Raw genomic sequence first — 13,355 nt, 5'->3', positions numbered from 1 at the left:
ACCAAAAATATATCCAGTGCCATCCAACTCTTCTAGCCAACCAACCCTGTCTCTCCTACAGCCGCGTGTTAAAATAGCATTGCTAAAAATATTTGTAGTATAATTTTTGAATATTTCTGTTCAGCTGAGACTTCAGTGTGTTACCATAGCACTAGCAAGTGACGTTCATGTCGTGCTGAGAGAATAGAGTTATTCAGTTTCAGAATGTGGGAAAACATTGGGAAAGTCCCCAGTCTCTCTCTCTCTCTCTCAGCCTTTCTCTGAAACACACATCATAACATACTCTGCCTTCCTCTGGAAACACTGCCCTTGAGTGTGACTACTTATCAGATCAAACATTACATGTGCTACAGCATCATAAAATTGAGAAAAAAACAATATTTCAATAACCAAGCTGGGAAGAAAGTCGTGGAACAGGGTGAACTGGTGCCAGTAAGATACCTTGATCCCTTCCTTGTGTGCGTCTGCTTTTGCGTATGTTTCCTCCCTGAAAGAAATGTAGTTCTCCAACCTAAAAACCAGTAACTTTTAATCCTCCAATTACAACATAATAGGCTTGTAATCCCGGAAAAACAGAGGATTTGGTTTGCAGGAGTAAGTGTTAGAAAACACATGTGCCGTGGTGAGGGAGGACATAATAGGATTATTCTCCCTGGTGGGTAATTATTGTGTTTTTCCCATCAATACAAATTACAGAAAACAGAAAATATGATAATGTCTTGGATCAGATTTTTTGGTCAAAAAATGCAAGAAATTCCGTTTCTTAGGGTTGAGAACGAAACCAAGGATTTTGGGAAAAATTACCAGCTTTCTGTTGACATTTTTTTGTGTTTTCCTGGTTCTCTTTCTATAGCAAATGGTTACGTCAGTGCCAGGGCCTCCCCAGGACTCCTCTCAGTCTCCAACGGCAACAGCATGGGGAAAGGAGTGCAGGCTAAATCTCCCCCTCCAGCCAACACTCAGATGGTGAACAGTCGCAAACCGGACCTTCGGGTCATCACCTCCCAGAGCAAGGGTCTCATGCAGCTGGTGAGCACTTCCACATTACTCTACAGGAGCCTCAGTGCTCCTAACATCATCAAATCTCAAAGCTGTTCCATATTACAACTTATGATGGCTAATGTTAGAGATGGGAGTAGGTCTAGGCTCTCAATTTGATCCTACACAAGGATTTCTCACATGGACCATGGGGTGGGGGGGGTTAAAGCTGTCAGATACACTGAGCAGATTCATACATGTCTGTCTGTCTGCTCTCAGTGTTTGTGTGTGTGTGTGTGTGTGTGCGTGTGTGCGTGTGTGACCCTGTTTTCACCTGGTGTTAAGATCCTCAAAGTTCGGACCTCAAACTCATTGAGCTATTTTTTTGATCTGGTTGGAAAATAATCTGGACAGATCTATTTTGCATTGAAAGGAAAACCTTTACTGTAGCTTGAGTTGCAGAAGGCATGGGATAACATTAGCCTTGAAGCTCTAAGGAAATACACTGACAACGTGCCAGAGATATGTGCTGCTGTAATTGCTGCAAAAGGTGGACATACCAAATATTAAAGTTGCCATAGAATGGAAAACTGTATTTACCTTGGCAAAGTTGTATAATAAGAGCTCATTAATGTTTACGCCCCCAACATTTGCATAACGTGTACAGCCCTTGTTCTAGGCCAGCCGGACCTGCACAAATAAATATATATATATAAAATATACTGACTATTTTTCTAATCGTTTGCAATTAAGATAAGATAAAGATTTTGATTTCAAAGTGTCAAAAGAAGTGAAAAAAAAAGTGTAAAAGACAAGTCCAAAAATGCTAATTACATCTGGATCTGGCAACACAGAGACTTGCAAAATCATTCAAAATCTGTATCTTCGTCTGATGCCTGTTGGATGCCTAATCTCTCCATCATTCACAATCACGCCAGACAGTAGAGATCTGTTTGCTGTGTGAACTACTGAAATGAGCCACACTGTGAAAGAACCAATCAGAGCAGAGCTCGACATTATTGTTCATGACCCTTCCAAATAAGGTAATAACAGACCATGTGTGTTGGAGTTGTAATCTCTGTTTTCTATTTGTTTGTGGACTCGCAGACAGATGAAGAGCTGGAGCTGGTGAGTGAGGTGAATACAGCTCAATTCTTTTGACTGTTGTGCTGTGAACGGTTTCACAACATTTGATGAATGTAATGGATGTTGTGTATTGAAAAAAAATTTTTCTTCAGCTTTTTTATACACGCAATTATTCACTGATCAAGTTTAATTGATTAAACAGTTTGATTAGTTAAAAAAATTATTCATATTTATTTATTTAGCTGTGTTAAGGAATATATTGTTTTTTTATGTATCATCTAATTGGAGGTCAGTGATTTGGAGTGAAATGCAAGCTGTTTATTCAGTTGCAGGCTGACTGCCTGATTATTGTGTACAGCTTTAAATGAATGCACACACTCAAGGCAAAATGCACATATGCATGGTTTGATCTCACATGAATCAGACACACTAGATCAAATGTGGAACGCAGCAAAGCAGAAGCCCTCACTCCAGAAATCAATTTGCCTGTCTGTCTCTCTCCCACCTTCTTTCACTTCTTAATGACTTTTCCTCTAATGATTGTGGTCCAATGACACATTAAGTGTAGTGCATGCACATCTGAGTTTGGGGCGGGAAGGGAGGGTGTTTCAGCCATCTCAGCATCTGGATCTGTGAGTGCGTGCATGAGCAGGGCAAACCAATGTCCGATGACTGCTGAATCATGGGAGTCTGTTGACTGAAAAAGTGCCCTTGTAGAACCAAGAGGACTCTCAAAGCGCCAGAGGGCTTTAAATGTAAATGTTTGACACTGGTTTGCCCTGGAGACATACTCTACCCATTTTGTTATTGTGTGTTATGTTGTGAAGTGTATTTCTGCATGACTGAGAGCTGGGCTCAACAATGAGGATTTGTTTTGTGTGGTGAGAAAGTGAAATTTTAATTGTCCTCCCAACATACATTGTTGTATCCTTTAGGAAAGTATTTATATAAACAATTTATACAGATCGCTGTATAAACACCTCAGTTCTAACGGCAGTGCTGAGCGTGAGTGAGTGTGATCATCCCTTCATCTTTACTACGGTACTAGTTTTAACACGAAAGAAACATGAATGAACTTCTCAAGTACCTCGTGTAATCACTCAATCAGTGTTTTGACCATGGAAAGATGTCAATAAAAACTCACGTAGCATTTCATTTACCTCAGGCAAGTCGACGCATCAGTGTCCACATCTCGTTAGTTCGCTAGAGAAATCTTGAGAAGAGCATTTTGCTAAATATTGGAACGTATACTCATTATATTTTACTTTATCTGTTAGTGACGTCTTAATTATTTGATGCATCTTTAAATAAATCTATTATGAAACAAGTTATGACAGCCACTATGTACATGAATATATTTCAGCAACAAATAGAAATGGTATGATTTAGAAGTTAATTTAAAAACTGCATTATGTGCAGCTTACATGCTTTTTTTTGTTGTTAACTGTAGCCTTGTAGTAGGCTAATGTAAAAGGGCTTTCTGTGGTTTAGAGCATAAGTTAAGATAAACCACCATTTCTTAAAAATAAAAAAAGAGTTTAGTTTTACCTGACGCCATACCCCTAAACATTATGTCAAAACCGAAGCACGTTGTTTATGGACCGTGACACCCCTAGTTCATACACATACATATACAAGTCATTTCAGAGACGTTTCTGACCATTCTTTCCTGGAAAGTGAGTGCATATACTTCTCACTCATCTCATGTTATCTCTCTCTTTTTCTATCCTGTCTTTCCAGAACGCTCAGCGGTTAGGAGCCTCTCAAGTGACCCAGCCTCTTACCACACCAGTGGTTTCCGTGGCAACGCCGAGCCTCCTGACTCCGTTCTCCATGCCAACCGCCTACAACACAGGTGAGAGTGACATCATAGCGAGAAGCCAAGACATCCGTCACTCCCCAGGCCTGCACACATGAGCAACACTATAAGAATCAGAACTGTGTTTTTTTGCAAACTCTGTAAATGAATACGCATTAAATGTACATCTTTATTTTCATGCAGAGTACCAGCTAACAAGTGCAGATCTCACAGTCCTCCAGGCCTTCACACCGTCGGGTGCACTGTTGCCAGGCAACATGACCACTTGGCAACAGCAGCAGCAGCCATCTATATCCCAACAACAACAGCAGCAGCCATCACTATCCCAGCAGCAGCAGCAACAGCAGCAGCAGCAGCAGCAGCTAACTCTGGCGTCCCTCAGTAACCTTGTGTACGTCATTTGCCTTTTACAGACTCTCTGTCTCTTACTCGCACCTACTCATACATGCACCTGGTTCTTCACTAACCACATGTCCATAGTGTGAGCCCGCATGCACCACATCTACTTCCTGTCTACAGTGTAGAGATGAGTGTTTCTCTGATATACGCCTCTTTAGTCTGAGTCTACCTTTATCTACCTACATCTAGCTCGATATTGTAAATGTTAGTGGGCAACCACTTATAATTAGTTTAATATATTTAATAAAATCGATAATGTGAAATAATAATTAAAATACACTTAAGAAGTTTGGGGTCAGTAAGATTTATATCTATTATTCGACAAGGATGCATTAAATTGATCACAGTAAAGATATTTTTATTTTACGAAAGATATAAATGTTGTTGTATTTATCAAAAATCCTGAAAGTATTCCACAAAAATATAAAGCCATTGTTATTAATATTAATAATAAGAAATGTTTTAAGCGTCACATTAGCTAAATGATTTCTGAAGGATCATAAGTTACATTTTAGAATATATTAAATAGAAAACCATTATTTTAAGTTGCAATTATATTTCACAGTATTATTATTATTTTACAATATAAAGAATGCACTTTTTTGACTTCTTTCAAAAACATTTAAATCTTACCGCCCCCAAAAGTTTTGTTCACAGAAAATAATAAATAATTGAATGTATGATGAAATTAAGTTTGAACACTTCAAGAGGTATAAATATAAAAAATTAAGAGATATTTAAATTTAAAGAGATAGTCCCCCTAAAATTCTGTCATGAATTACTCACCCTCATGTAGTTCCAAACTCGTAAGATCTTTGTTCATCTTGGGAACACAAATTAAGATATTTTGAATCCAAGAGCTTTCTGACCCTTTATAAGGCAACTGACACATTCATCATTAAAATAGTCCATGTTACACGTAGTGGTGTCAACCTTAATTTTATGAAGCTACGAGAATAATTTTTGTGCTCAAAGAAAACAAAAATAACGACTTTATTCAACAGTTTCACTCTTTGGAACGACATGAGGGGGAGTAAATAATGACAGAATTAAAATGTTTGGGTGAACTATTCCTATAAATTATCAACCTAGATAATGCTGTAAAAAATTGTTCATTGTCAGTTCAAGATAGCTGATTGCACCGAAGTGTTACCGTTTAACATTGAGCTGACATTTATTTTTTAGAAGGTGCATTAGCACTAACTAGTGTCTTTACTAGGCAACATTTTTGGATGTTATTCTCTGAATAAGACACTCATACGTTGTTACATTATTAATCTGCAATTTTCCCACCACACATAACTGTAAGACTTTAATCTAGTTGCATTTTGTGTCTCTCTGCTTCATCAGCTATGGAGGGAACATCCCAACTACTCTGTGACTCAAAACTGGGCATCTAGACGCCCTGAATATGATGTGATTTTAATGTACAGGGCAGAACAGCTGAAAGCCTGCGCTACCTATTTTCTCTTTATGCATCACATAATATCCTGGGGCTCAGGTCAAGGGCAGATGTATGCTACATTATTAGCACGACACATACATGTACTTTGGTGAGATTTTTTGCTGTTTTTTTTTTTTTTCTCAGTTTTATTCAGCGGGCCGTGTTCTCATATTAGCGATTACATGAACAAGAAGTAATGACAATGATCGCACAACCTAAAGTCTGCATATTCTCCCTCAGAGACTGACCTAAATAACGTCTTTCAGTCTCCCACACAGACGATTTCCTCTTTTTCTTCCCGGTTCTCTCCTCCCAATTGCTCCCCATGGGGGGCAAACATGGAGGTCTTCTAGTCTGGCTTTAATGCCTGCTAACAGCGGGGTTAGTGCTGTGCTACGCTCTCATTAGCGTGACTGTTCGCTCAGAGGGAGGTGGCACTTTTGTTAATGCGGAGTACAAATTTGCTGATTTCTGGAGCAGGTCTAACCTGCTGTGTGTGTGTTTTGTGTGCTCTCTCTCATTTGTTTACAGCATGTGGGGCTCCGACAAACAGAACGGAGAGATGGCTCACTGCATCTCTGGTCTGGCTGCTAATCTCAGGTGAATGGCACCCTATAGGCGCTCTGTGTCAGCCAGTCATATTCTGTGGGTGCAGTGTGTCAGCCAATTACACGCCGCTGTCCTGTCTGTCACCTGCCATGGACTTGTTGTCATGGTTACTGTCTCGGACCGTGCTGAAGTATGTTTGCGCTTTTATCGTCTCACTGATGACCATCTCATTATCGTTAAATCCAAATTTAGCACTTTATATGTGTTTTATATATGTTTCCCCGTTCATTGTTTATGAGTGCTCTTTACACAAGCATTCAGGGGTTTTTCTGATAAATGTAGCTCTTAATGTCCTGATAACGGAGCAGGTAGAGATTAGTATTCCAAAGTAGGACAGACATCTCCATCATGTCCTCCCAAGTGGGTCAGGACTCTCTGGGGTTCGTTCGCCCGTCCGTTTGTAACCTGCCGCATGGCCACACGTTCATCACGCCAGCACATCCTGCTCTGAATCACCTCGAGCAGCACACATTATATAAACCAGGCTGTTCAGCACAGCAGCAGGCCGAGGCTTAAAAAGTTTCTCTGCAGTTACTGTATTATCATCATTTAAACCACAGTAATGCACAATTTTGAACATTGTACGTCCACTGTTTGGTGTTTTGTTTTTATGGGAATATATTGTAGTTAAAGGTATAGTTCTCAATGTCGTTCCAAACCCTTAAGACCTTCGTTCATCTTTGAAACACAAATTAGGATATTTTTTGTTCTGAAGATCAATGAAGGTCTTACGGGTTTGGAACAACATGAGGGTGAGTAATTATTGACAGATATTTTCATTTTAGTGTGAACTATCTCTTTAAATATATCATACATACATTTTATAAGTTACAAAGAAATTGTGGGTAATACATAAAATGTATTAATATGACTTTTTTAAAAGAGTTTTAAAAGAATCTGTAGCTTATTGTTAATTTACATGTTGATTCAGGTTTTAATACTAGCGATGAAAGTTTCACTGAACTATTCATTCTTATGAGAGTTTCTTTAAAGGTCAGTCAGGGTCAATGTTGCTTTTCTCTCACTAGCTGTTTCTTTATTATGTATTCTATAATCTTATCATTCATATCCTATAATGCAAATATTTTGTTTTGTTCTGCCTTTTCCCTCTATAAGACAGCTTGTATTTTTGTGTGAATTAAACTGTGAAGTTCTGTCACTGACCTCAAGGGGGCATAAGAGTAGTTTTAATATCATCCCATATTATGTGGCCTGTCTATTCTCAGTTCAAAGAAAGTATTATGGCAGATGTGCTGTAGGTATTAGGTCTAGCAGGACTGAGACCGTATTTTCCTGTCTTCAGTATAACCATGAGCAGATTTCATTGATCAGTACTGCAGTAACCTTAAACAACTTTATCAGTACTTCGCTCTCTCCTGACAGCAGCTGCTGCGTTCTCGGCAAACATACAGTGAATTCCAAATGAATTTCTCTCTCGTTATGGCTGAGGAGCCTGTCATTACGTCCCACTGTGGACCTGACTCCCTGCTCCTTCTAATATAAATGCTAATAGAGCCATGAGAGCTCCCCGCCGCTCCGTCACCCTGTCTTCTGTTCTCATGTCATCAAATCATTTTCCCTTGCACCATGACCTCGGTGGCCAGGCCGGACTGGGGTGAAGGCTCACTCTTTCTGCTATATCTACTTCTGTTTTTGGAAGCAAGCATTGAGTTGGGTTTCTTTCTCCTGCTGAGCAGTCCATGTTAACTGTGCATATGCATCTGTCTGTCCTCAACTGTTGTAGATGAGTAAATGCTGTGATGTGTGGGTGTTTGTCAAATGACATTGATTTTTGTAGATGCTAGATTGGGTTTCGCCTGTCTCTCTCTCTGCAGTGTGACTTCTCAGGGCAGCTTACTCTTGGGCAGGGAGGAAGGGATCAGCTGGTACTGTATCTGGCTTTTCCTCTCTCCGTCTGTCTCTGTTTGTTGTCTGTCTTGTGGCCGTTTTCTATGCGCTAATGGCGTTAACTCTCCCGCTCTCTCTTTGGTTTCTCTCTATCAGTGTCTGGCTGTTTGGCTGTAGGAAGCTGGGCTTTGTCTTTGTCAGTGATTTGCTGAGTTGGCCTTTCTTTGTGTTTTGCATCAGAACATACTGAAACAGCACCTGCACCATCATCAATCAGCCTGTACAGAGTCACAAGACCAAACTTCCCACTCACCCTCCCGCTGTCCTGGCTCTCTTTCCCTTAGTTCACTCACAGTACATCCTTTAGTTTTTTGTCCTTTCCCTTCTTTTTCATTTTATTTACTCGTTCATATGCCTCTCTTTCTTTTCCCCTCCATTTCTTCTCTATTTATTTCCCTTTACTTTTCTTTTATATCCTTTCTCTTTCCTTTCATTCCCCCTCATCATTTTAAACTAAATAATTTCCATTTTCCTGTTGTTTCCCCTTTCCTTTGGTTAAATTTTTTATCTTCTTCTTTTTTATTCTCTTTTCTTTGCCCTTTCCTTTTTGATTTCTTCTCCTTTTTCATTTTCTTTCTTCTGCTTTCGATCCGGTTTTTCTTATTTTCTCTCATCTTTTCTGTCCTTTTAATTTTTCCATTCCTTTATTTTTCCTCTCTTCTCTTCTTCTCCTTCTCTTCTCTTCTTTTATCTTTATCATCTTATCTTATCTTATCTTATCTCATCTTCTATTCTCTTCTCTTCTCTTCCTTTTTACCTTTCATTTCTTTCCAAAAACAATCACTGGTATAATCCCAACATAAATGATACAGTAAATACAGTGCATTAGGCTGCTGTCTAATTACACTGGCACATAAACAAACACTCACTGCAGTTAAGGGTATGTGGCATGTTGTGTTTGGTGAAAGGAGGCTGATCAAGTTGTGACTGCATGGCTAACAGGAGTTCAATGACAGATATTTTTTCTGGCTTCTGTTCATTTTATAGCTTCTTTGTTGTACTATTGTTTTTTGTATACTGAAATGTGGCTGTTCAGAGATGGTTAAGCTGTGGGTAGCGTTGCTGTTTGTCCACACATATGTTTGTCAAATTGTTATTGTAATGCATCAGGTGTCATCTTATTAATAGCGATATCCATGATAGTAATTATTATTCTTTGTCCTTCTGCCGCAGGCCCGTGGGAACGCTCCCTCATGGAGCTACTCTGACGGTTAACACTAACCCCAACATCTGCATCAAATCCGAGCCAGTGTCTCCTAACCGGGATCGCAGCACCCCTAGTTCCACCGCCGGGGCGACAGGTGGCATATCAGGCCTAACTGTGAGCCAGTATCCAGCGACGCTGCGTTTGGAGCCCACCGGCCGCTCTCCCGTCGACAGCATCAGCAGTAACGGCAGCTCTTACGAAGGAAGCGACCGAGACGACGGAGGGCAGCCGCGCCCTCCCGATTTCAGCTCCGCCAGCCTGGGTCTCCTCCGAGCATCTGCAGAGCAGCAGGCCCAAGCAGAGCAGCAGGAGTCAGCCAACGTGAAACGCATGAGACTGGACACCTGGGTCACATAAACGCTGAAGGAGAGAGCGAGAGAGCTGCTCCCCCCCCCCCCCCCCCACACACACACACACACCGACACAAACACACCCCTAGTGGCACCTGCTTTCAGCAGCCAGTCTCAGTCCGCACTTAGACACATGCATGCGCCTGTCTCTCTCTCACTCGTCTCACTCTCAGACACACTCATATTTACTGGTGTGTGTGTATATATTTATATAAATTATGCATATATGATCACACACACACACACACACACACTAGACCTTCACACACACAGTTGCCAATCCAATTGTAAACGTAGTGTTCACATATACGAGACTGAAGAGATGCTTTTGGTCATGTCTCAGATATCCCAGCCCCTGCTCAGAGAAGGCCGTCTGGATCTCAGATCAACTTTTACAGGCCTTACCGTCGACCCGATCAGAGTTCAGCGGCTCTGCTCTGTCCAAACAGCTTTTTTATGTTGCATCAACAAGCCTGTCAATCTCTTTTTTTTTTCTTTTTGATTTCTCTGTGTTGTTTTTGTATAAATGGTTGCATTTGCCATTTATCTTCTCGACTGACTCTTTCTCCCTTACTTTTTTTCTTTTTATGTATTTGTTTTCTATCTGCTTGAGCAGCTGCCTTTAGAATCGCCCCAGTTCCTTTTAAAGTAGGATCTCTTTAGTTTGTTTTTCTAACTGCGCAAAAACTGCGCATAGTGTGCATGCGTGTGTGTATCAGCTCTGAGACGGAAATGCTTATTCATTCGATCGCTAAACACAATTCAGCCACACACACAAAAAAACTCCACTCGATCATGTTAATTTTCCATCTTCTGCGGTATCGTAATCTCGCACCAGTCCCCTCGCTTGCACACTCGTATGCGTGTGTCTATCAGCGGAGCTCGAAGCACAAACGCCGCTCCGCGTCCTCGATTTTCTGCGTACACGTGGACCGTAATTGTGGTGTCGTTGATGGAAATGTAGATCTATCTGTACTAATGAGATCCAGGCGTGCAGGAAATGTATCACCCTGCTGTGTGTGACTTGTGAGCAGCGATCTGCCACATTATGCTCTATTTATATTGTTTTCTTCTGGCTGTGTAAGTTAACTCAGAGATTAATTAGTTAACTTTATGGGACGAGTACACTTAATGACTGTTTGTAAGACTCCAGGAATAAGTCTGAGTTGTTGTTTAACTCCGGATGGCAAGTTTTGACATCATGTAGATACTAAATTGCTCAGTGTTTCAGAACTGGTGAATACAGAGAGAGTTCATTTCAGCTGGCTCATTTTAGCTAAGAAAGAGACGGAGGTCATGTAGCGCTGTGTGTGTGTTTGAGAGAGAGAAGCGTTGTGATTGTACATAGCGATGTTTGTTCACATATATTCTGCTGGGTCTTTCTGAAACAGCCCTGTAATCTCAGTGGAGCCGTCTCCGTCACCCTCTGCCTGTAAATAAACTGTACCGTGTTGTAAGTTAGCAAGGTGGAGAGGCAGATGAAGGAGGATTTGACTGTTTTTCAGCTCGACTCTTTTCTGTCGTTTTTATCCTGATGGCGCGCACTTTAAAATCTTTCCCCCTCGTCCGCTCTCACGCCTTCAGACACACTCGAGAGGAGTTTATGCTTCCTCGCATTATCATTTACACTTCGACTGATTATCCGTCTTTTTACGCCCCGACAGGAACAGCGAGTTCCCCGACAGCTTCGAAGGGAATACAGCCTCCTTCCTTTCACCTATAAGACATTTAAAGCATTCAGGGAAGGATGTTTCGTTTATTACTTTTTGTGAGATCTTGGCTTATTGCACTTCACATGTTTAACGATAATAGAAGAAATATGTCACGTTTTGTAAAAAAGCTAAGATAAAAATAAAAAAAAGAACGTTGTACTGAAATCTAGATTAGGCTTTACACGTGTTGCAGATGTAACAATTATGTACACCAATCGTTTTCTGTGCATTAGTGTGTTCTCTAAGTGACAAAGATGAAGGATGTTTCTGTTACGCTTTTGAAAAGAAAAGTGAAGATAGTGCTAAAGGGAAATGGGGTACAAAATTACTTCAAATATGGCTATTCCCTTCTAAAAAAAGATGAGTTTAAAGTGTTAGTGTATTTATATTCAAGGTGAGACTCACCTGTCCGTCATCGGCTTCTCTACCTCTCCCTTCATCCTCTCGTATCTTCTCTCTCTCCTTTTCTCCCACTCTATCACTAACAGAGGAAGACGGAAGCCATTTCATTTCACCTCAACAGGTGACCCACCTTTTGTTAAAGCAGATTCCACACACACACACACACACACACATGATGGAAGCAGTACGGGACTCATCACAGACCTGCGTTCATGTCCCTGAGGTAACGACTGATGTTCTAGAGCTACTGGGCGGAGGTTTTCTAGAACTGCATCACAGCAGAGCGAGGCCTCTGCAGCGCACCTGTTGACTTACAGACTGTTGTGTCCTTCGCTTTGAACAAATGCAGTGATTTGTACCTTTATAAGACGAGAAAGCGATGCGCCTGGGATGGTCGAAGTCGAAGCGCTGGCTGTGTTGGTTTTAAGGCTAAGACAACATTCGAAGAGCTCTCGGAAGGACCTCGTGTTAAAATTAGGAATCTGAGTAATCAAAGAAAAGACAATCGTCCGGTGAATAGTTCACTTTGGCCCCCGTATTCCCTTTGTATGATGTCTACAGATTCTCACATACTTTTTCTCGTGTTAATTTGTGCTGGTGACAGTTTTATTGTCTGTTTTTATTATAATTGTTATGATGATTATCATTACCATTATGGTTATCATCACAGATGGTAATAATAATAATGAGATATTTAGAAAGACGGTTTTTATTTTCTGCGTCTGCATTTTTATTTAATTTTTTTTTGTTTTGTTTTTTGTGTAGGTTAGGCATCCTATTTTAATTTGATTTTATTATATATAAATATTATATAAATATATTTTTGTTTTCTTCAAAGGGGTGTTACTAATATTGCACGATTTATTCAGTAAAACAAAACCGTTGTAGTAATATTATTGCTAATTGAGGGAAGCGATAAAGCCGGTTCGATAGAATGACCAGTTCAATGCTGCAATTTTTAGTCAATTGTACAATAGTATCTACACATAGTTAAGGTGGGACATCCACACGTTTAATTTATTCTGATCAGACACAATGCATGGGCGTCAGACAAGCAAAGAATGAGTCGTATTATAAATAAACTGAAATGTAATTTCGATAAGAATATACAACACAAAACTAGAATAGAAATTGAAGAAAAAAGTTTAAAAAAGAAAAATTATAGCTAATATATTGTGTTCGGCTAGTCTGCTTTGAGTTTTGTTGTAAAAAATAAAAAAAAGACAAAAAAATTTAAAAAAAAGTTCTGTTGTTTTCGGAGAATGATATACAATTTGTGTATATTTTCATAAACAAAGTATGCACTGATATGTTATTACAAATTCTATACTGCTTTTACAAAAGAGTGTTTGTTATTGTACCAAAGTATCCATTGTCCTTTATGACCCTCCCCTTTTGCGTATGTTGTATTTTATATATTAAATAGACAAGTTGACCTACA

General features: G+C 40.0%; 1 protein-coding gene across 7 annotated transcripts; it reads left to right on the top strand.

Moving 5' to 3' along the window:
* The first annotated feature begins 32 nt into the window (after positions 1-32).
* On the top strand, positions 33-13,355 carry LOC113116626 (myocyte-specific enhancer factor 2D homolog). Of its 7 annotated transcripts, none has more exons than XM_026284874.1 (7): positions 33-1,029; positions 2,086-2,115; positions 3,805-3,919; positions 4,067-4,274; positions 6,258-6,326; positions 8,171-8,221; positions 9,417-13,355. In XM_026284874.1, the coding sequence occupies exons 1-7, from the start codon at positions 709-711 to the stop codon at positions 9,805-9,807; spliced, it is 1,185 nt and encodes a 394-aa protein (XP_026140659.1). In that variant the 5' UTR covers positions 33-708; the 3' UTR covers positions 9,808-13,355. The 7 variants fall into 7 exon arrangements, with proteins under 7 accessions (XP_026140659.1, XP_026140660.1, XP_026140664.1 ...); XM_026284875.1 differs by having other exon boundaries at positions 35-1,029; positions 2,086-2,106; XM_026284879.1 differs by lacking the exon at positions 6,258-6,326 and having other exon boundaries at positions 35-1,029.

The sequence above is a fragment of the Carassius auratus genome, chromosome 16, assembly GCF_003368295.1.
Source record: "Carassius auratus strain Wakin chromosome 16, ASM336829v1, whole genome shotgun sequence".
NCBI classification, from domain to species: Eukaryota; Metazoa; Chordata; class Actinopteri; order Cypriniformes; family Cyprinidae; genus Carassius; species Carassius auratus.
The sequence above is the reverse complement of the archived record's forward strand: the minus strand, read 5'-3'. Positions and strand labels throughout refer to the sequence as shown.